Consider the following 25065-nt stretch of genomic DNA (forward strand, 5'->3'; position numbering starts at 1 on the left):
TTGCACAACATCCAACGCAACCTGTGGTCCTATTACATTAGGCCATCGGGCGTACAAAGGCAGCATGTTTTTTTCTTTATGCGGCTGCTCATTATGCAGAGAAAAGCACTTGAAACAAACAGTATTCATCTACACGAGCCTGAGTGTGAATCATGTCATGTCAGGGCAGAGAGCCCTTACACAGGGACCGCTCTCTGCATTTATTGGAGACACACTGTAGGTCTGCTGAGAGCTCCGATTATTGGTTTCCATTGTAACTTTAATGAAATGCTGAAGAGGAATATAGATCCCAGGCTGAAAAGTGAAACCAGAAGCTCACTGTTCGTCTTTTACCGCTGACTGATTTCTACCTGAATTAAAACTTTCATAGTTTTAGCAACCAGAGTCTCTTCTACCCTGCTAAAGTTGTGTTGATCAGTAGTTCTTTTGGACATACGTACTTCTTGTCACTCCTTTTCTGTTCAGTTCTTAGAACAAACTCACCAATCATTTCAATAGCTTGTCGAGACAAATGGAAAATCAGCTGATCACATGGCAGGAAGTTGGTGCATCTGGACGTGGTGAAGAAGTTCAAACTCAGAATCAGACATTTTAGATTGGATTTAAGAGACATTGAATGGAGCATTGTTGGTGCCAGATGTGCTGGTCAGAGATGATCACCCCGGGTTTTGCTACATTCAGCTAAGAGCAGGAAACAGAAGTTACAATTTAAGTCTCCACGATGTAAATATTAAAAAGCTTTTAAAAAAAGAGAGAGAAATGTTCCTGCTCCAGTGATTCTCCAGGTACACTTCCACTAATGCGCTAATAGAGCTAATTATTTGTTCATCACTTTAGCCCTTTTATGCTAACTTTGAAAGCTCACTTAGCTTCCCCCTCAATTAACTTTTCCAGTTAAATTCTAAAAGGGCTAATTCACTTGGCTGTTTTGCGAACAAAGTTCTACTTTTGTGTTGAAATTTTTGGTTATTGACTGTTGAGAATCCTTCCAGTAGTTAGACGTTTACATTCATGCTCTTACTTTGAAGTCTGTTTATGCAGCAGTTCCATTTCCTCTCCTCACATTCCCTTTTTTTAAGAAACTTTGAGGATGTGGCAACAAACGAACCAATGAGACACACAGAAAAATACAACATGAACATTCAAATATGGCTTTTAATTAAGAAAATACAAACAAAAATTCACATATATGATTTGGAGTCTTTTTCCTCACATTCTCCAGCCGTGATTTGATGCAGAAACTGACATTTATGATCTGCATGTTTTCTGACTGAAGTCCTACCTTCGTAATTTAGACAAAATCAGCAACTGAGTTAGCAAAACTCAACAATTTTAAAATTTTAAAAATAAATGATTTCCTAAGTCAACACCTCAAACCAATGTCTATCAGTTTCTTATTTTCATAGAATATCGAGATACATTTTCATAAAATGAGAAAATCTTGCGTATATTCATATCTAAGTGCATAATATTTTGTCTGACAGTAATGTTTAGAACTATTATTCTATTTCTTATGATGCAGTTTGAGCTTTATGAGAAATTAAGCTCCCTTATCAAGCTAGTCGACCCCCTGCCGGTAGATTAGTGTTGGAACCTTTCCAGGTTCCTGATTTCTGTCTAACTCATAAATGTTTTTTTAAGTATACAGTCATGTATTAAAGATTAGTATTGTGTTTATTTCTAAAGTGTCTCAAAACACAAATCTGTTAACAAGTTGAACATCTCACGGTGTGATTTAATTCAAGCATCGTGTGAAGGAGAAGAGAACAGAAAGAGATGAATAATTAATTTGATCTTAAATGTTTACTTCACATAATCAGGACGATTTTTCCACCAAAAAAATCTATCAGTGAGTCTTATTGCACAACTTATATATATAATTATCCCATCATTTCCTGTCACCCTGATTGGGTTTGACAAAGCGCTTCTTGGCAGTTTCACTGCAACACAACTGTATTTCAGCTGGAATCCCGAATAATCTTTTTAATTTAAGCTGCAAAGCATTAATATGAGCTTCACTGTATTCACCTTTTCCTCAATATTTTCTGGTCTCTCAGGATCTCAGTGTGTGATGAGGACAAATTTCGCCACAATGAGTTTATCGGGGAAACGCGGATTCCCCTCAAGAAGCTGAAGCCCAACCAAGTTAAAAACTTCAACAACTGCCTGGAGAAACAGTTGCCAGTAAGTGTACAACCCAACGCTTGCATATGTTACTGGGGGGTGTTTGTGCTGTTGTATAAAACAATGTCTCACATATTGTTTTATGTCTTGATTTTTAAAGCTCTTTAAAAATCAAGAATTTTAAAGGGGACCAGTTATGCAAAATTCATATTTTTCAGGTTTTTGTGCTTCCATTTGGATCTGAACTTATTCTATAAACAACGCAAGAGCTAAACAACCCCACCCAGCAGTTTTTTGATAATAAGTTCATGTTTTTTGGTGTCTGCAAAACTAACAGTTTCAAAATCCTCTGGAATGTTAAGTTATCAAGCAACCTCAGCCAATCCCAGCCTGTTACCTAGCAACAAAGTGGAACGCAGCTGGTTTTACTGCTGTATTCACTGTACAATGGCTGCTGGAAAAGACGAGTTTTGTTGTTGATTTGCCTCCAAAAATTACTTACTGCATTCCTGTTGGTTGTGCAGGAAAAGTTTCAATAAACTTATTGAAACAACAACACAGTGAATGTGTGCTGTAATGAAATCTAAAGGCGGTCCAATGAAATAAGTGTGTGACTTTGCTGGCAACTTTGTTTTGTTTTTTTTGTTTTTGACCAGGTAGAGTACTAACATAATTAAGCCTAACAAAATATCTTATTGGAACAACAGAAATTAGCACGCTGCCACATCACAAAACCTAACCAGGTATTTTTGATCTAGTTTTTAGTGCAAATATATAATTTACATGCAACTTTTTTAGCTAAATTTAAAATCTTGATTTCGCTCAATTATGGTATTCCTTAATACTGATTTTTTTAAAGTACTAGTTCCACTGGCACATTATTTCACTTGTAATGAGACATTTTTCCATGTTATAGGTGAAAAAAAATCTAATAATCTATTATTGATTAAAAAAACTTTTTAAAAAAACTAGTATTTCTTATCAATATTAAGAAAATTACCAAAATTTGGGTAAAAAACTACTAATGTCAGTTTTGTTTTATTTTAAGTACATTAAGATATTTGCAACAGAAAGTAGACCAAAAATATTTTTTTGTTGTTGCAGTGCAGCATTCAAACTATATGTTAATCTGAAAGATTTATTTTACAGATAAATCTTTCAGAAGTCATTATTTCACCAAGACTTATTATTTTTTAAACATCACTTCCCAGTTCAGTTGAACATGCCTTGGATCTGTTATGGTTGTTTTGCAGTACTGGGCTCAGTGGGCCGTTCTTTAGACACAGATGATCCAGAATTACACCGCATTAATTACAAACCGTGTGGGCAGTTTCATGAGGGTATTCAGTCACAGTTCAATGACACTCCACTCCACTCTGTGCTCTCACAACACATAATCCACTCCTGCACCCCACTTATTGGCTCACTACCTGGTGTTTTAATCTGCTGTGGTTTAAATTAGGTCCTGGTGGGATATAGAGCGCCTCCATTTCTCTTTCCACTAACCAGCCTTCTTCAAACAAACACTGGATTCTGAAAATGAGTCCAATTGGTTAGGAGTGTGCATAACAGCATTAATTTATCTACTTTCTAAAATATGTTTTGTTTTCCAGCTGAAGGGACAAAATGTCCTACATGTGGACCAGTTTTGAAATGGTCTGACTTTGACAACATAAAAACCTGGCCTTTTAACAATGATCAGTGGTACAATTCCACCCAGGAATTCTGAAATTCTGAAAATAATCTCAGAATTTTTTGAGAAAAAACTTAGAGATTTCTGACTTTCAAAAGTCAAAGATTTTTAACCTTTGAAACTCAGGAACTTTTGAGTTTTTTCTAGCAAATTTGTGACTTTGGAAACTCAGAAATTTCCAAGTTTCTTTCAACAAAATTTCTGAGATTAATGTAAAAATTTCTGAGTATTTTCTAGGAGGTTTTGACTCTTCAAAAAAAAAAAAGAGCACATTTTCACCAGAAAACCCAGAAATGTTTTAGAAAAAAAAGCATTAAAAAAAAAATGTGACTCTTGAAACTCAGTATTTTCTTCTTTTTTTAAAAAAAATTTCCGAAATGTTTTTGGTGGAAATTTCCTCCTTTCTTTCTGTCTAAAATGGGCCAGACACTCCGTCATCAAAACGATGAAACAAGCCTGAATTTACACTTTCCTCTAGCAAGCTGCTTAGCAGTGATGTTTTCTGAAAACTTAACCCTCAAAATCGATGAAGAGAACTGCAGTGATTGAAGCGTCTCGGCAGTAAAAGTAACAAATAAGACAAGCCGTAATCATTGTTTTCTCGCTGTTCGCTGACAGAACGGTGGAAAATGGTTCATTATTCTGCAACCAGTTATTGGACCCTTCAGTCAAACGCTGCCATAGTTCACAAAGAGGACAGCTAAATCAGAGCTCAGCAGTGGACAAAATGTCTTCAAGAAAAAAAAAAGTTTAGTTTTTGTTTATGATGCCAGCTGTAATAACCTGACAAAACTGTTTAACCTTACATCATAGATGGAGGCGTAGGCATTGTGTTTGAAAGTCTAAAAAAACATAAATGTGTAGAAATGATAGGAGGTTTTGTTGGATTTTTTAAAACAAATAAAGTAGCACAAACAGGCAGAGCCCAGGCCTGGATTGATAGATCATAGAGTTTCCACAGTCGGTGCCGACCTGCTGGTCCTGGTCCACTGGGTTTTCTGAAGTCAAAGTCAGCAACAAGTCATTTCAAAGTGCTTTACATCATAAAAATTTAACAAAATAACCTATTATGAAACAAACATTACATTTTGTCAAAAGTCATCATAAAAATGATCAAGAATATTCATCATCAAAACATTTGTAATTTCCAGTTATTTTGGAACAAAGGCAGCTCTAAACAGGTGGGCTTTATGCCTTGATTTAAAGGAACTCAGTGTCTCAGCCGTTTTCTGGAAGTCTGTTCCAGATTAGAGGAATGCTGCTTCTCCGTGTTTGGCTCTGGTTCTGGTTCTGGTGATGCAGAGGAGACCAGAACCAGAACACCTGAGAAGTCTGGAAGGTTGGTACAACAACAACAGGTCTTTAATATATTTTGGTACTAAGCTCTTCAGAGTTTTCACATCTGATGGTTGGGTAGTTTGAGGACCAAAGTTGCAACATTTGTTACATTTTCAGCTGGTGCGTTTTTCTTTCACACTGTACTGTGTCAAACCAACCAAAAGCTCTGAAAAGCCCATTTCTCTCCTCACCTGTGGTAACGCTGCACCATGAGATACTGTAGGGAATGACACGAAAACCTCTGAAGAAGACAATCAGTGCGACTTCATCAAAATGTAAACAAAAATGGAGTGGTGTCAGTTTTTACCTGTTGGAGAATTTCTCTTTTGTCTAGACACTTGTTTGTTTTGGTTGTATTTACCCAGAATACCCTGTGCTATAGTCTACGTCCTGCTTTTGGAGCGGTCTCTGGTCCACTTGGCATTCGCAAATGCATTGGAACCACACCAGACTATGATCATTTGCCACCTCATCATAATGGCAAATGAATTGAGACCATGGTCTGCAGGCGAACCAGAGCTCACTTTTTTGGTCCAAATCAGAGTTTGGTTACACATTCACACCTCATACATTCTGAATAAATTTAGTGCAATGTGAAAGCAACCCGCAGCAGCTGAAAATGTAACAAACGTAATTTTGGTCCAATCGAACCGAGTCTACCGTAATATGGGGTGTGAAAAAAACCCTTAGACAAAAAGAGAATGTGATTTCTAGCAAATTATTTAGAACCAATATTGACCTTATTCCTGGGAGGGATACTGTAGGAATGGTTATGGGTCTTACTTCCGGCACCCTCTGAAAGTATCAGTACTTCACTGTAATTTGTAGGGTTTTTTGTTAATCTATAGTCATGACAGACGTTACGTTCTCTCTTTTCAGTTATTGTACAATATTAAGTAAAAATTGATCATAAGTGGTTGCACTCTAATGATCAGACCAAATTTAATTTGTGGCAGCAACAGGTGTGTTTTGAACATGCTCCCAAAACAAAAAGGCAGTGTTTATGTGATAAGCTGTAGTTTTCATCACCTACCAAACAGATAAGGAAACAAAAAAGAGCTTGCCTTAAAAATTCTAAACTTGAAGAGAGAACCCAAAATGCTTCATGTGTTTTTGTTTCATTGTGTGGACAAAAAGCCAACGGTAGAAAACCCGCATTTCCAAAGCAACGGAGTTAATGAAGTAGCTAGATATGCTAGTGTAGGTTATTTGGGTAACCGCTAACCGCTTCTTCAAGTCACCATCCCACCCCGCAATGACTGTAGGTAGCGATAAAACAATATTGCCACATTTAAGATGTGATAGTTACTATTCCCACATATTTTATAGCCTAAGACCTCTGACGAAAGCTCGTTAGCGAGTTGCTAACATGTAAACAAATGGCGGTTCCGGTTTACGGCTGAAGTCGCGCCCATAAATCACGCAAAGCCTAATGGGGGCTAGCAATAAGAATGAGCTAAATCCATTGAATTAACGTCGAAAACATAAATCCAAGAATTCAAAATGGCTTAAATTTAGTAATAGCATTTTGTCTGGGGATCATGGTTTGGGAAATACTTCGCCATTACTTTCATGGTAATGATGAAGAACAGAAACGTGGTGGGCTTGGAAATCACTAACGACCTGAATCTGGTGAGGCAGGATAATGACCGGTGGATTCTTGTAGGTTGTCAACTTTTTGCAGCATAGCTGTAAGTGTGAAACATTTGGTTTCTGTAATTGCTGATCAAGTGAAGCAGTTTTAGCTTGTCGTTCATTTTCTGTGTTAAATGAGCCGATACTAATATCAGCTCATTTATTCCCAGACTGTAAATCAGGACCTCATTGCAGCTCATCTGGTGCCACCTCAGATCAGCGCTATATGATCTGAGGTGGCTATATGGCTACATGATCTCTATGACTGGTAATCTCAGCGAATTAGTAAAAACAAAACACAGCAGAAAGCAATGTTTTGTTGGGTTTGGACTGCAGGTGCGTCTTTACCTGAACACTTTCACTGCAGAAGCAAATGGTTGTTATTCATGGAGGAAGACGCCTGATTAATATAAGGCTCTTTCTCAACATACATCATCATAGTGGAAGCATGTGGTTGTGAAAGCTGCTGCTGTTATTCAGTATTAATGGCACCTTCACAGCTGTTCAACCTAACTATGCCTTCATTCATTCCCCATACCAAACCACACAGTGCTAACTTTTAAACACTCTGAAACACACCTGAGGGTTTAGGGGTTTGTTTGCAGAAAATATTTTTATACACTGGAACAAAAGGACAGATTTAATTTTCACCTCAGGGAGTCTGAAACTGATTCATGCTCAGAAAATGTTTTAATTTATTTTTTGGCATTATTTTTTGCTCAATTTCAAGAAATGCTGTGTTTCCACCACAGAGTTGTTAATAAATTCTTTAAAAATTTTTATTCAAAGCTTCCGTCAATACTTGAGACCTGCTCTAAAAACACTTAGCCCATTTTAATGGTTGAAATAGCAAACTTACGTTGATAGAGGTTGTGGAGACAATAGGCTACATTCAGACAGCAGGTCTTGACGCTCAGTTTATTTTTATTGCTTTTTGTTCATACTGAATTAAACCTGACCGCAGTCAGACTTCTGTGTGAGCGGTTTAGGACCCCCAAAGCAATTGGCATGCGCAGAAGAAGAACGTTGATGTCACACAGCAGCGCTCTGTTTACAGAAGTAATAATGGACGTCACCATCTATGGATCGATTTTAAAGTTAATTCGGCAATGGGCGCTGACAGTATCATCACAAGATCATAGCAAGAGGATGGAAGCTAACCAAAAGTAAACACTGCAATAAATGTAACTTCTGTAGAGACATTTGTTTGGATGTGATGCACTTCACTGACACAAACGTTTCAGAAATTTCATAGTTATGATTTTCAGCCATTGTTTACGTCAGGATTATCCGCGCCTGGCTTCTTCTGGAGCAGAATTATGATGCACGTTTCTCCATCAGTGATGTAAAAGTCAAATAAAATGTGACTTGCTTGCTCAAACTCCAGACGCTTTGAAAACAATCGGGTACAATTTAGTTCCACATATGAAAGTGACAAATCAAATTTTGGGGGGTTGAAAAAGTTGTGATAGGGTTGCTCAGACTGCCATGAAAAAGTCATATATAGGTCACATTTGGGCAAAAAAAGTTGATTTGGGTCACAAACACATTTAAAGTATTGTTAACCTGATGAAAAATGCATTTAACCATCAACTAATTAAGTGATTGACCTTCTGCTGTTAATTCTTGTTGTTTAGAAGGAAAACAGCGATTTTGCTCCTAAACTCATACCCAGTAAGTCTATTATTTCATTTTAAATCCAGTTGTTTCTGCTTCTTCTGAAGTTCTCTTGATCCAGTTTGCTGCTGTAACACTCACAAGTAAAACCAAGCTGCAACTTTTCCTGGTAACAGAAATAGTAAAAGCTCAGGGCAGTGGGGCTGTCACAGCGCCGTCGTCTCATACAGCAGCTCTGAGTGTCTGTCTCATTGATGGATTCGGCCCAACAGTGGAGCACTTTGACTGGAGCATTCAGCTCAGGAACGAGTCAGAAAGAAGCACTGCACAACAAAATGACAAATTTAATTACAAATTAATTAATTAATTCTTGAGTCAAACGTTTAGGGTTTCTTTCCACAAGCTTCTCACATTAGTCTCCTGGGGTTTTGGCCTATTCGTCTTAACAGAAGCAGTGGAATTGGGCCAGGTTTGTGGGCTACTTCGCTCACACACACCTTTTTGGTTTTGTCCATGACTTTTTCTAGGATTGAGATCAGGGATTTGTGGTAGCCACTGCAAAACATTTACTTTGTTGTTCTTAAGCCACTGTGTAAAAATTGTTCATTTGGAAGACCTATCTCCACCCAAACTTTATGTGGGAATATTGCTGCAATATTTCCACATAATGTCCTAAACACATCATATGGCCAACAGTTGTGAAAACTAGTAACAAACATTCCATTTTGTCAAGTGCAACCATTAAAATCATCAATACACATTGAATATGCTGGTCAAGAATCAAAGGCAACTCTAAACAGGTGGGCTTTTAGTCGTTTTTAGCATACTGGATCAGCTGAAACTATCTGATTTTTCTTCTTTTCAACTGTAAAGAGACTATTACAGTAATCAATGTAACTAAAGATAAGTGCATTGATGAGTTTTTCTAGATCTTGTTGGGATGTAAGTCCTTTAATCCTGGAAATGTTCTTCAGGAGATAGAAGGCCGGCTTTGTAACTATCTTTATGTGGCTCTGAAAGTTCAGGTCAAAGTTCATCATTACACCCAGATTTGGGGCCTGATCTCTAGTTTCTAGCTGTAATAAACTGAAGCAGTTTGCTGACTCCAGATGGTTCTTCTTTAGGTGTAAATATAATAACTTTGGTTTTGTTTCTAGAAGCAGTTTAATAATAACGCATTTAATGCACTTTGTTGCTTTTTGTCCTTAATGTAACTTTCTGACCGGTAATGACTCTCTAAAAGCTCTGACATTTATCGTCCTGACAACATAACCTAATTATGCCGAAGGACATTTTTGTGCAATGCCACCTTCTTCTCTGTGTTCTTTACCCTTGAAAGCATCGATCCTGGTCAGTCAAAGTCTGACGTAAAGTCAGATTTGCTGTTTGTACGGATTTTACATGTAATTGTAGGTGGTTAAGGAGTGGGAATTGAATATGAAAAACAAAAGTCTTGTCGGACTGTCAAAAAAAATTTTTTTAATGCATTTTAACTGACCGTTTGGAGCTGGAAATGGCTTTCTGTGTTAAAGGCCTCTCTCACAACTGAGCATCCCATAAAGAGAGCAAACACAGTGAACACAGATTAGTGAGAGAGTGAATTAGAGTTTATGTATTTTTCACTGTATTAAAAAGCAATTTAACTGCTTTCACTCAGACTGATGTTAAGGGTTGCATTAAAGGTGTCCGGTTATACTCTGCACTTAATTCAATTAATAAACATCCTCCATCCGATCTTAATTGAGTTTGCCTCCAGGCCACAGAACAAGTGGCTGGGAAATGTAAAGCAAACAGAGCAGCATGGCGGTGCGGTTATGCTGGAGTGGATTAGTGGAAACTGGAAGAGAAGAGTCATTATGGGGTTGGACATGTCCTTTTAAGTCCCACCCACACGGGGACAATTTAAGGTGGATCCGCAAAGGTTTTCTGTTGCTGTGCATTCACAGGGATTCAGCGTCTTGGAAGAACAAAAATTATGATTTTTTTAAAGTTTATCCAGAGTGGATATATTTCAGAATACTGGTTTCATGTTTCTCTGGCTCCATCTCACTCTCCATTGCGCATGTGCCTCAGTCTTACAAATAAAAAAAATGGCGTGTTCAGTAGGGTTGCCAGATCTGACGATGCAAAAACTTCCCAACTCAAAAAAACACAGTCCACAGTATTATGGCCTTTGTAGATTAAAAAAAAGAGTAAATATCTGCCAAGAAATTCTAAGATTTTCTAGAAGAAACAAGGGAGTTTGAAAAGTTTAATATTTGGGCGAAGAAACTCTGAAATATTCAGATTAGTTTCAAATTTTCTACAAAAATGTTGAAATTTTTCAGTTTCAAAAGTAAAACGACTCCTAGAAAAAAAATAACTCAAGTTTTGAGATTAATTTAAAAAATCTCCTAGAAAATATATTAAAATATCCATGTTTCAAAAGTCGAAAAATTTATTTTTTTTGTTGTTGCTAGGTAATGCCAGTGTTATGTTGAGTTGCTAGGTGACGCTGCAGCGCCCATAGAATGTGACGTAAGAGTGGGGAGGTTTTTCAAACAGCTGATTTTCCAGTAACTAAAATACATCAAGTTATTGCCAAAAAATTTTGGGGTGTTTTTTTTTTTTACTTTTGAATTGTTTTTAGAAGCAGCAGAGACCCAAATGGAAAAAGAAAAATGTGAAATTTGTATAATAGGCCCCCTTTAAGTTTAAGAACGGGTAACTTCAAAGTAACCCTTGAAGTTCCTAGTCAAAGGTAACTTGTGATTTTCAGGAATACCCGTCAAGTTCCAGGAAAGTACCGGCCATCCAACACGTTGCAGAGCGATGCGGTTTTATTTCTCCGCTTGTACATTCATAGTTTATTCTCATCTCAGTTTCTCCTGTTATAGAAAACTAAGCAGTTCGAAGCACCAGAGGGAAATCTTTAATGTGGAAACTCCTGAGGAGAAAAGTGAGGCTAAGCACCTCCGACAGTAAACCGAGGCTGCGGCTGAAACGTGTTGGCATGCCAGATGAGATAGATGGCGAGCCCACAGGTCCAGGGAGACGTCTTGTAAAAGTCATCTGTGATTCATGTGGAGAGAGTCGGTTCCCTGGAGGTCTCTGATTAGTACCCTGCTGCGAGCGCCACAGGACGCGCTGCTGAGCAACGTCTCCTACAAACGGCTGTGGACAGGAACGTCTGTGTGCTTCTCACCAAGCTCGCCATTTCTTGTTCTTTTTTTGTGTTTCTTGGTTTATGAGATTTTATAAGTAAAATCTACGTAACATGATTATTGTAACTGAGATTTCATTTTCCTCAGAATTTTGGTTTTAATCAAATTTTTGACTGTTTCCTCTCAGAAATTTGACTTTTTATTTTTACTTTTTTTCTCTTTAAATTCTGACTTTATTCTCAGAATTATAATTCTACGGAGCCCCTAAGGGGACATGGAGAGAAAAAAAAGGAAAGAAATCCCGACTTATTATCTCGAGATCCCGACTTATTATCCCGACTTATTATCTCGAGATCCCGCGACATTTCTGAAAAATCGCGAGTTACTTTTTTGGGGGGGAAAGGCATGTTTTTATGCGGTAAACGTGGGGGAGTGTGTCTACATTGATTATGGAGGACGACTTATATCATTTTCTGCGGTCCAGAGATGTCCCAGAGGAGGATATCATGCACATGCAATTTAGCGTACATCCATCGGTAACCGTGAAGCTGTCCAGAGGACTGTAGCTGGTTATTAATGAATTCTACCAAAACTGCCAAGTCGGAAAAGGACTTGCGCCGAATGAGTCCCCGCGCTCTGAAAACTCTCTTCAGATGTCTCTCACTAATACTAAATCCATGTCTGCTGTCAAGCGCTGATTTAATGTGTTTATACTCAAGCCCAAGCTCGAAATAAAAATCTATATATCTACCCCCACAGTGATGGAGGACACCCACATGGGTGGGTGTCCTCCATCACTGTGATTAGGTCGTTATGTACTGATGTCGGGATCTCGAGATAATAAGTCGGGATCTCTTTCCTTTTTTTTCTCTCCATGTCCCCTTAGGGGCTCCGTATAATTCCAATCTTAAAATTCTATTACTCAAAAAAAAATTTTTAAATCGTATGCTCCATCAGGCTAATATTGTCTTAAAACTCAAATTCTCCAAATAAATTTGGAACAGGCTTCCAGTGTGGCTGCTGGAAATGTTTCCTTCTATTTTTATTAATTTTTTTTATCTGCTGTTGATTTTTAAGACTTCACACTTCTTTTTTGTGCCATACATCTACATACAGCAGGTACAAATAATGGACTGAAAATTAGTCAAAAAATCTATGAAAAATTCCAAGTAAAAGAAGTAAAAACAAAAAACCCTGCAGAAGTCATGAAGAAGTTTGGATCAAGACCAATTTTAAAGAATATAAAATAGTCTGGTTGCAGAAAAAAGCTGATAAGTTTCCACATCAATTTAAATTTGTTTGAAAAAGCTGAGATAAAACACCATTTTTCCAGTGTCACAGTAAATACATTTTAGCATAAATAATATTGCTCATATGAAGTAGAAAGGATCATTTTAATGCATAACAATTTGAAATGCTCGGTGAAAGAAATCAAACCCTGAATGGCCACATTTCAGGCCAGCCCCATTCACTTCCAAGCAGCTCTTGATAAGCCTGAAGTAGTTAAGCTGCTGCGCATTTTCCCCGCTGATATAAACTTCCTTATTCTGTGTAATATGTTGGTCTTCTTAAAAGAGCTGAGGTAAAGGAAAACCCAGTGCATATTCACACAATCAGCAGCTGCCATAGTGGTGCTCGCAAATTACATTTCTAAGTCAGTGGTCATTGCAGAGAGAGAGAAAAATAGATCGGATCCCTCTTTAGGGGCTGCATGACTGTAATTTTTATACTCTGAAGTATGTATTTTTCTCCACAGAGTGTTTAGAGCACCTTGTCAAGGACTGTAAAAGGCTCAATTGAATCTATATAGCATTGTTTTTGTTTTAAAAATGTCAAACACACATTATTTTCCACTTGATTTAACAATTGAGCCTCAAACTTGACTTGATCTAATAAAGGGAGCAAAATCAACTTAAATCGAATTGATTTGAATGTGAAAATCAATTAATGTATTATGTTAAAAGAATAATAATTCCACTTTTTTCCTTACTGTGTTTTTAAAAAAACAAACACAGACCAGTTGGTTGTGTGGACATCCAGCCGGACCGGTGTCAGTCGCATCACGGCCGTCATTGTGCTGAAAAAATAAAACTGTGCAACTAATTTTAAATCTCGTTCTCTTCCGTGCCTCATGTGAACTTCCCAAGTTGCATGCCATCTGTGGACTGAGACGCATGTCAGCGTTGTCAGTGGGATTGTGGGTATGCGGCGTGACTAATACAGACGTGTATCAGAGAAGCAGCCAGTTTGATATTACAGTCCTCTTCAGGGACAAAACTGATCCTTAGCTAAAAAACATTCATTAAAAGAAAAAAGCCACGTTCGTGTCAATCTGTTAACTTCTACACTGATTAAAGGATGGGGGTACATGAAAAATTATGCACATATTAAACAGGTTAATTTTCTGCAACATGCTTTTTTATTTTAAAATAGGGGAAATTTATTTTGATTTGACTCATCTTCAGCACTTGAAACAGCATCAATCAGTTTATCACTGATTGGGTGATATTCAAGACCCACAAATGTCAAGACAGCAATTAGTTAGCAGTTAGTAATTAGACATTTTCCCCAGGATATATAAAATATTCTGACCTTTTTAACACCTGTTGTACTGAGGCTCCAGCCACACTTCTGTGGATATTTCTTTGAACAGATATTTTTCAGTTTTTTAATAAATATCTTTGTCTGTTTTAACAGTCTGTTTTCTTCATAATCTTATAGTCACTCACTGTCATTTTATACCTTTCTATGAACATTTTCTACCCTCAGTATGAACCATTTTCTTCTCAACCATCTTCAATGTTTAATTGCATTTAAACAACAACTAAGTTTTACTTAAGCGTAAACAGTCCAAACAGTCGTGTTGCATTTCGTTCCACTTTTACGTCAGTAGCGTGAGACACGCATCATAATTCTCCACCAGAAGGAGCCAAATGTAGTGAATCTGGACATAAGCATTTGCTGAAGCGAGCAGTGCCGACACGTTGGAGGCAGTCTTTGTCTTGGACTCCCGTAAACAGAGTGACGTCTAGCTTGTAGGACACAGACGTCTAACTGCGGTTGCATTTAATTTGGGTGAACAGCCATCTAAGAAAAATCGGATTTCAAAAAAAGCAAATCGGTATTGAGCATCAAAACCTGCAGGGTGAACATGGCCTTTAAGTCAACGGTTCAGGCAGGATGATGATCATTTACACCTGATCTGTTAGACAGACGTCCCTGAAACATCTCTTCTTAATGACAAAATCGATTTGCTTTTCTTTCTTTTTAGGTCAACAAGACAGAAGACAAGTCTCTGGAGGAACGGGGACGGATCATGATTTCCCTCAAGTACAACACCCAGAAGTCTTGCCTGGTCGTGGGCATCATACGCTGCGCTCACCTTGCTGCTATGGACGCCAACGGCTTCTCTGACCCCTACGTCAAAACGTCAGTGTTCAGACACCTGCACATCCCCTCAGACAGAAAACCGTTTCGTGAAGCAAATTTCACAATATTTAAAAATCATCTGCAACTTCTCTAAATTAGATCTTAAAACGAGCCTTTTAAATGCATCTGTTCTGATGTTTTTGGGGCATATTCATACGCACTATGGATATAATTAGATTTACTTTATTACTTCTAGATGAATAAGCAGCACAGAATATCTTCCCGTTTCACATCCTTATGAGTAGCCAAGTTGTTTGTTTCCTGTTCCAATACATTTTCACTTGCTAACATTGCCTGCCCTTTAATTTATGTTAATATTGATAAATGTTTCCATCATGCTCTATCAGTAATACAAAAGCAAAAAAATTGGAAAATGTCTGTTTTGCTTTTAATAAGGCAACAGTCCAAAGCCCTTTTAATGTTTTAGATTTTTAATGATATACAGATCACATAAAAATTGTTTATTGTTGAGAAGGTAAACCTAAATCCTAAAAAAACGGGGAAAAATCACGATAAATTAACTTTTCCATTATTTTTTTACCCCTCCAGGGGGTCTTTTGTGGGCTCTAGTGTCCTTTATATGACAGTAGGCTGACAGGAAACGGGGAAGGAAGACATGCGGCAATTATCGTTGGGTCCGGGAGTCGAACCCGCAACGGCCGCGTCGAGAACTCAATGCCTCCAAATATGGGTCGCGCTAACCACTACGCCACCACGGCACGCCCAAACTTTTACATTTTTAACTTAGTAAATTTTGTGGCCCGCCAGCAGTTTAAATTTGTAAGTTTGGACACCACTGCTTTATGGCATACATTTGGTGAAATTTGAATTTGTTAAACACAAAATTTGACTTCTGAAAATGACTTGAGAACATCTTTGTCCGGAAGATTTCTTGGCTTTTTAGAGGTTTCTTTTTTCATCAACAGCCAAAAATATAAATATCCAAACAGAGTTATTTGCCTAAAATTACTTTGGCACATGAGGATTGACTTCCTTTCCTATCCAAACACTGAAAAGATATTTTTAGCTCGTGCAAGACAATGCAGAAGTGTCAAAATGGATTATCTGGCAGAGCTGATGTTGTAGCAAAAAAGATGTCGACAACCTGTGATTATCAGCAGCATGAAAGACAAGCGTGCGAAGAGGCCAGGCGAGGGGCTGCAATTTGAAGGAGAGTCCTATTTATCGCACCTGAACATTTTTCCCCGAGTCTTTCATCTGGCTGAGCAATGGAAGTGCAATTAATTTCTGACTCTTCTGTGCACACCCTGAGAACAAAAGCAGGACTTGTTTCAGAAGAGAAAGGCTGGCAAAACCTTTTCCAACAGTCTGAGGTGGAGGGAATCTTCATAAAGCTTGAAGGACGCAGTGCAGAAAAACGAGGGATACAAAAGATTTTGCACCTCTCAAGATTCTCAACGTTCAGTCATGTTACAACCTCAATCTACAAAGTGTTTTATTGTATTTTTACATTAAGAAAAGCACAAAAACTGACCTTGAAGATACTTATACATGTGCAGATGTAAGCATGTCACTGTTCTGCATACTACACTGAGCGCTACTCTGTCAGGCAGTTCTTTTAGCTTTACAACATGTTGTGATGTTATTCCCTCATGCTTTTAGGGCTAAAACGAGTAATCTAGTTAATCATGAAGAATCAATTTGAAATAAAGGTCAATTAATTTAGTAATCGGATCTACAGACTCAAATGTGCTGAAAGAACAACACACTCAGAGCAGTAATTAAGTCAAAACTGTATGAAAAATATATACATTTTGCATTTAAGGTGAAAAATCTTCTTTGTCTGTAAATATGTTTTACCCAGAGTTCCTCAATAAGTGGCAGTTTCGCCTCACAAGTCAAATTTGTAACAAACAAAAAAAACAAAATAATATTGTATTAAGCACTTTTTGTTATCCAATTACTGATCAGTTCATCCAAAAATGAATCAGTAGATCAGCCCGGCAGTATACTGATGTAAAGCCAATGTAAGCAGAAAGGGCTGAGCTTTTCACATGTTCACGTTAGAAATATTTTTTTTTTGCAGACGATCAAGTGTTCACTAAATGAATTCTGTTCCTCCTCAAAAACTTTTGTTATTTTATCAATGCATGTTTTGTACTTAATATAAAACTCAGGCCCATATCTAATGAAATGCATATATAGGCCTATGATATATGGATATAAGTTTACAGTTTACATTAGTAGAATAGGGCACCAAAACTGGCTCCAGCCCAGAGGCCCAGATTCTTGTAAATCCGGCCGTGATTAAGGTACACACAGGATAGTGACATTTTTTAGCATCATAACTTCTACTTGAAGATTGTTTCGCCTGGAGAGGTCGCTGGTCCCATTACATGACAACAATTAAACTCACTGCAGTGTCCTCATCAATAGCGGCCTCAGCTCCCACTTCCCTCTGGGCGAAGTGGGTGAGCAATAACCCACTTAGCCTCCCTTAAAGACTCTCTGGTATCTGGGGAAATAACTGGGAGTCTGGGTCCAGTGAGCAGAGATTTTACTGCTACTGAAACTCTGTAAACCTGAGACAATATTACCAGATATTCTTTATTAAAACGAACGGTTACTGAACAGCGTCCACCGGACAGATGCGTTCACAGACGCACCCGGGGCAACGGTGGTCACAAAGAATCTGTTTTCAGCTTTGACTCACCGACTGCCGTCAATGCAAACGGAGAATGAGGAACAAACACCCTGCTGCATGTTTTCAGGAGGTCAGCAACACCTCGATAATTACCAGGAATGTGAGGCGGAACGGTATCGCTTCTTGGTCGTTACACACAACTGCTGCAGCTGCGTCGAGACAAAAAAGGAAGAAGGATTAGAAAGTCAGTCTCTGTTTCTGCAGATGGTTCTGTAATTAGTTATAATGTTTATTTGTGCTGAGATTCCTCAGAATACTTTTCACAATTTCAGCGTGTGAGGTTCATGATTGGTGAGCAGAGTCAGGTAGTAACTAGTTACATTTACCTGAGTAACTTTTTTTGGGGGAAAAAATACTTTTAGGAGTTTATTGGCTGCACTGTACATTTTAGTTTTACTTGAGTAACTTTATTATGAAGTATTGCCACTCTTAATTGAGTAAAGTTTCTGGATCCTCTACCCTCTGTGAGTAACTTCACAGAATGAAGAAGAAATATTTTTTAACCAAAATTGTTTAACACTAGGATGATACAGTTTTCGAGTCCTTCCCATATCGGCTCAGCAGGGCCAAAAGGCCGGAGTCCACCCTGACGACTCTGATGGCTCAAATTAGCATCCCTTCTTCAATTGTAAATGTGGTCGTTGACCGTCGGGCCAGAAGGTGGGAATGTGAATAGTCCATGTTGGGGGTGGGTATCTATGATACCTGCAGGAGATCAGGTCTCCTGTAGGTAGTGCTCTTCAGTTTAGTTTTGAAGCATACATGAAGTGTTTTTGGAGAGATGTGACCTTTTGCAGCTGATCCATGATGTTGTGCTGCATTATCCAGGTCATTTTGCCAAATGTACATAGAGTTTGCAAAACATACAATCTGTTTCAAGAAATGTGCAAAGGTTTTTCTAAAAGAAATTAGTAATGTTTCTCTTTGAAATAAAGCTATGTTATAGCTAGGTTATAATGATTTCATTGTGCTTGGGTGCGCCAGTAATGGCCTTATTTACGGAACAAAAGCGCCTGTTGAAAACAGCTAATACATTGGAACCTCAAACATTGTCCTGAGCTGTATGCAACGAAATTTCGTTCTTTATACACCCTGTGCATTGAAAATGACAACAAAGTCAGTCTAAGTCGAAGTCTAAGTCTATTGTGCAACTGTGAGATGCGTTGAGGCCATTACCAGGGTACTGATAAGGTAATGGCCCTATTTACAGAACAAAAGCACCTGCTAGAGAAAATCCTTCAGGCCAGTTGGACTATCGAAGCCGATATAGGTATACGTCAAAGTGGACTAACTCTAGCCATTCTAGTTTAATCAACAGTTTTTCACCAAACTCAGACACACACCTGTAGTTTTGTTAAGGTTTTATAAGTTTTGCAGTATTGAAAGAAATTAATTTGTAGAAATGGTATTTTGTAACCATGTTATTTATCTGAATTATTTTCATTTTGGTCTTTAAAATACCAAAATGTCCAAATATTTTCATATTTTCCATGAATATCTCTGTCATTCCATTAAAAATCATCCTTGTTTTAAAAGTCTGGCTGCTTCACTGAACATGACATGGAATGATTCTATTTCAACTGTATTTAGTTATTTATTCTTTTATCGTTTTCAGTCTTTTTAATGCGCAGAAGAAAAGCACCTACTGCCCTTTGTGTCTATTGGGCTCAGCACTGCCCCCTATAAGTGTGGCATGGTACTTTCTGCCTCAACCTATCAATCAGAAACACATCAAACACATTTATTAGACATATTAGACTGTGGAATATCAGCTTTCAGCACATGTGTAATCAAACGTGCAGTGGTGGACACTGATAGCTAAAAAGTTAGTTGAGCTAATCCCAACGCATTATCCGCTAATGCTAAAACACTACACCAACACAGTGTTTATCGGAAGCTATTGGTAACACTAACTCCATATTAGATTATATATGTTCCCTGGAAAGACTACAACCCTGAGCACTAATTTAATTTTGACATAAATTACATGTCCTTTAATGCCCTTCGATATTGTATTAATATTAAATTGTTCTCTACTGTCTTTGGGTTTTACTTTGGTTCTGTTATTTTTTTGTTTGAAATGAAGTTATTGGGGGCGGGAGGAGAGAAAGGGATTTGCTGTTGCCTAAACAGTCTTCACCCACTTCAAAATAAAAGCATAAAAATAAAATTACGTGTAACTAATGGAAGGATTCTTAACAGTCTGTAAACAAAACTTTAACACAGATGTTGAACTTTATTCAACTGAAAGTTCACACAAAACATCCAACTAATTTAGCGCTTTAGAATTTATCTGGAAAAAGTCATTTAGGAGAAGCTACGGGACATTAAACCATTTATAATATCAGTGTAGATATATACATATATTTGAGCCTGTTTGTATAATCATACAATAAATTGAAGCTTGTAAACCAAATTCTAGCTTTTAAAAGCCAGTGGGGTTGAATGTAGAGGACTTACATGAATAAAACATCCAACTGCAGTAAAGAAAAAATAAACAAGTTTGACTTTGAATTTAAAAATAACTGTACATCATATTATATGAGAGATATATGTTTATTACTTATTTTATATCCTTTACAGTATTATTGTTGCATCCAGGTCTATTGAGCAGGTTTGAAATAATTTATTGCTGTGAGATGATGCACGCTCTTCTCAGTAAACCCATCAGAAACACATAATAATAAACATTTACAGCTAAAACAGCCGTGTGTAAAATAAAATGTCCGTCCTGACTGAGATAAATGGTCTCTAACACCAGCCAGAGGCTCTTAAAGTCAGGCAATTAGGTGGTTTAGTGTGAATAATGTACTGTAATGTGGCTGGCTCATTAAATGCAAGGTGTTACCGCAGCACCCCCTGGAGGGCAGAAGAATATAGCAGTAACTTTGTAAAGCCAGGCTGGAGAAACAGAAGCAGATTAAACTTCCCTCTCCTCTGCAGGTACCTGAAGCCTGACGAGAACAAAAAGTCGAAGCACAAGACCGCCGTGAAGAAGAAGACCCTCAATCCTGAGTTCAACGAGGTAAAAACCACAACTTCCCCTAAAACACCTGCAGTTGGGTTTCATTTATCTCTGTTTTTATGTTTTCAATTTAAAATAAAGGCTCGTCTGGGGATTTTGTTGCTCAGAAACCAAATCAAAAAAGAGGCACAGTTTGATGATGTTGTTGTTCATGTTTTCCTATTTCTTTTCTTCATCGTCTTTCTGGTAAGAAAAACAAAACAATTTTAAAAATCTGAAACCTTGTCTTCCTAAATATTTTTATTAGAGCCACTGAAGCAGATTATAGCAAATGTACAATTCTTATTGAGCATATGCACACTTAAAATCCATAACACTTAGGAATAATTCAGAAATACTTTGAGCCTCAGAAGTTCTGGTTCAGCAGGATATGAAAGGGAACATATTCAGCAAAATTTATATTTTGCATATTTTTATACTTCCATTTGGGTCTCAACTATTTCTGAAAACAGCCTAAAAACACCCAGCCATAAATTCATGTTTTTGGTGTCTGAAAAATTTGCCATTTTGAAAACCTCTGGAATCTAATGTCACAGATCAGTAGGCACTGGTCATTGCCTAGCTCATTTCCCAGCAACTCCAACGGAGTTCTGTCCGTTACCTAGCAACCCAAGTGGAGCTCCACCACGTTTGGTCAGCTGGTTTTATCGCAGTATGCGCTGTAGAATGGCTGCTGGAAAAGATAAATGTTTTGTTGTTCACTTACCATCCAGAAATCACTTGCTGCATTCTTGTTAGTTGTGCAGGAGGCTCTAGTAATGCTTTTCAAAGATGTATGGTTGTGTAATTGCATGTCTGTTTGCAGCCATTTTCACATGTGAGTGTAAATGTTGAGTTGGGGGTTGTGGCCAGCAGCACATTATTTGGATTTAAAGTGACAGAGGCCCTAAGACTGAAATCTCAATATCTAAGAATGATTTTATGCAAAAAATGTAAAGAACATGTTGTTTTGTAGGCCATAGACCTATCCTAACATGTACAAGGCAGCACAATAGGTCATTTTTGAAGATGTTTTCATGTTTTTGTATTTCCTCTGGATGTCAGGGTGTTTCAGTTTGGATGTATCCGGCCATATAGAAATGGTCGAACCTTCCCGCAACCCAGCAGCTTGACATTTCCTCTGACATTTTTGGTGCCCGTATTCCTGCATCATCTCTCGGCCTTTCCGTCAGAGTCCAGCATCCTCCCCTGCATCAGAGCAATGATTAAGGTTGAGCAGAAACCTTAATGTGAACTCCAGGATGTTATCTTGTTGTTATGTAATGTTTGGGCCAATTGACCATACCAAAATAATCACAGGAGACCTTCTACTGGTCATTTGAAGACAGATTTGCAAAGATTTACCTAAATGAATTGGATGAAACTGTTTTTGTGATATTTTAGAGCTTTTTCAAGAACAAACTATTTGTAGTTCAGTGTTATTCCCTGAATACAGTGAGGTGAGATACAGGACTGGAGATAAGTAAAAACTTTATTTTAAAAAAATGTCTGTACATATTAGGTAAGTCTAAGCTAACTTCAGTTGTTTTTCTTGCTTTGTTCCCTGCAGGAGTTCTGTTATGACATAAAATATGCAGACCTCACTAAGAAGACTTTGGAGGTCACAGTGTGGGACTATGACATAGGAAAATCAAACGATTTCATCGGTGAGTCTGAATCCATCAGCTCCAATTTCTGCTGTAGAAGACCAGGTTTAATAGGTGTGTTGGTATCCAGCAGCACATCATAGCTGCTGTCCAGCCAAGAGTTCATCTGTTCAGTTTCATTTCAACATCTCCACAAATAAACAAACTTTATCACCTTTAAATATAAACTTTTGTAGACTTCCAGTGGTGGGATCCACTAACTAAGAAGTTAGCTGCATTAAGCCTAAAGCACTAATCATAAACACTAGCTCTGCTAACGCTAAATGCTACACAAACATAGGCATAAGATAATGCTAAAATGCTAGCTTCAATTCAAATTATATTTGACCTTGAAACATTACAACGCTTTATCTCCAATTTAATTTTAGCATAATGTATTTGTTCTTTAATAATATAGGTTTGAAATAAAGTTATTAAGAAAAAAAGAGACAGAGAGAACATGAAGAGAGGAAACAGAACTGCTGTGTAGGCAGACTTCGCACACTTCAAAATAAGATCATGAATATAAACGTTTAACAGGAACTACTTGATCTATTCTTAAGTCGATAACCAAAACTTCAACATGGATGTCAAATTTTATTCAACACAAACCTCACTAGTCCTTTACAATTTTATCCGAGAAACCTAATTAATAGGAAGCTAAGTGCGCTAAATATTTTCAAAGTTAGCAAAAATGCCCACACCTATTGAATAGTTACTTGTAAATTAGTTTTGTCTTATTTCAAGTGTAGAAGATATGTGCATTAGGAATACTGAGTTGTATTTTTGCAGCGTGTGCTACGACTGAACTCAGTGGAAAGGCACAAAGAAAAAGTCCACAGAGATAGTTTGAAAGTTTCTTCTTCATCCATCCTGTCTGTGCGTCATCTTCTAGGTGGCGTGTCTCTGGGCATCAACGCAAATGGAGAGAGGCTCAAGCATTGGTTCGACTGCCTCAAAAACAAGGACAAAAAAATCGAACGCTGGCACACGCTGACCAATGAGTTACCCGGCTCAATGAATGACTGAAGGCCTGCACCCGGTCCGACCCCTCCGCCTGCATTTCCTCAGCTCTTCTCCGTTTTTCTCACGTCAGACATCCAACTCCTCTCTTTGGGAAAACATTTTCCTGTCAACAGGGCTCAAATTATGCTTTCCACATCTTGTGCATTTAGAAACACAACTTGCACGGCTGCTGATGTATTCTCGTTTCCCCGAGATACTGAGTCAACACGGAGAATGATGGCGGGGCTTGTGCTGTTGACTCGTAAGCTCTTCAGCTTTTTTGCATGATCAGTGAAGAAAAAAGAAGCAAATGCTCTCTGTTTGATGAGGCATTTTACAGCAGCTGAATAAATTTCCCCAAAACAAAAAGCAGGAGAGAAGCAAAACATGTGAAATAAAGCAGAAATGTAGGCAGGAACGTGACTGAAAAACTAAGAGTAGCAAATATTTCCTAATGTGCATCGTATCAAACTAACATTTGCTTCTTTCTCACGTTTAGTGTTGTAAAGACGAACCTGTATGGGAAGATGTTGCTGTTTAATATTATTGATTTAAGGTTTTACACAACAGACTGAGCAGTGGTGTCATTTGAACATTAACGATCCAATCTGACAGAATATTTAGGGTCGACATGTGGAAATGAGATTTAAATACTTAATAAACACTTTGGTTGACGAAAATCTCTGGCAGAAAATTAACGTCCTCTCCTTGACATGACAAAAATTCATAATCTGCAGCTGCGTTTCCATTACACGTACGCACAAAACTTCACAGATATTCTGCTAATGTTGAAAAAAACTATTTTGCGATAGGGATTTTTCCATTAAAAGAGAAATGCTATTAAAATCACGCATGAATAAGTTTGTTCACAAGATACGTCATTAAAAAAACCCCACCATCCTCGAAACCACTTCCTGTCATCTTCCTCATCATATTTTCTGACTAACATCCAGTTTTTGATCACGACTCATGATGCCAAAAAATTGTTTCCATTGCAGTTTTTTGCAAATTCACTAATTTTGATACAGCTTAAAAAACCACCTCATCCTTGCACAAAAACTTTTTTACCAAATAACATGCTTTTTTTTTTTTTTTTTTTTTTACAATTATTTAGCAAATGTATTTTCGGAATTACAATTTGTGCAATTATATGGTTAACTGAAATGCACCAATTGACAACCTGCTAGGATTTTGCAATGAATCTTCAATCCAATTATTCATCTACAGAGCTGATAAATTGTGAAATAATCCAATTGTCCAGGTGAGAAAAGTATTCATCACTCCATTTTGAATCACTCTATATATGGTGGTCTAGATTGATTTACCTACAAACCTGCCTCCAAATGGCTTCATTGTGTCAGAAAAGTGGTGAAATCTGCCCTTTAAGATTAAGGATAAAAACCACAGAGACGTCTAAGATCTATTGAGACACACAGAAGTTTAAACATTTACTATCACCAGGTTCAGAAAACAACAGAAAGCATCCTGAAGCTGTGGTTTGCTGTGCTCAGAGGCTCTAATCAGCAGCAGAGTGACATTCAGTGGGGACCTGGCTGGTGAAAATCACTTGTCGAACTCTCGATGCCGCCTGATTGGACAGCTCCAAATGTGCTTACAGTGTAGTGTTTACACTGTTGAAAATGGTTTTCTGCAACAGTGTGGAAAGGTGATAGGGTTTCTGTAAAGTTTTAAATAAGTCCTTAGAAACTAAAAAAAAAAAAAAAAACACCCAGATTTTTAGGTTTGAACTATTTCCACTTTTCATT

The 25065-nt window shown here is 37.7% G+C and overlaps 1 protein-coding gene across 1 annotated transcript in view; it reads left to right on the forward strand.

Annotated features, from left to right (window-relative positions):
• Positions 1-24346, forward strand: part of doc2b (double C2 domain beta) — a 116583-nt gene extending 92237 nt beyond the window's left edge. Inside the window, exons 5-9 of the mRNA XM_014472613.2 lie at positions 2058-2184; positions 14822-14979; positions 20588-20669; positions 22219-22315; positions 23190-24346. Of these exons, the coding sequence (XP_014328099.2) occupies positions 2058-2184; positions 14822-14979; positions 20588-20669; positions 22219-22315; positions 23190-23323 (598 nt within the window). The 3' untranslated portion in view covers positions 23324-24346. The remainder of the gene's footprint in view (positions 1-2057; positions 2185-14821; positions 14980-20587; positions 20670-22218; positions 22316-23189) is intronic.
• The last annotated feature ends 719 nt before the right edge of the window (positions 24347-25065 follow it).

This window comes from Xiphophorus maculatus, chromosome 11 (assembly GCF_002775205.1).
Source record: "Xiphophorus maculatus strain JP 163 A chromosome 11, X_maculatus-5.0-male, whole genome shotgun sequence".
Taxonomy (NCBI): Eukaryota; Metazoa; Chordata; class Actinopteri; order Cyprinodontiformes; family Poeciliidae; genus Xiphophorus; species Xiphophorus maculatus.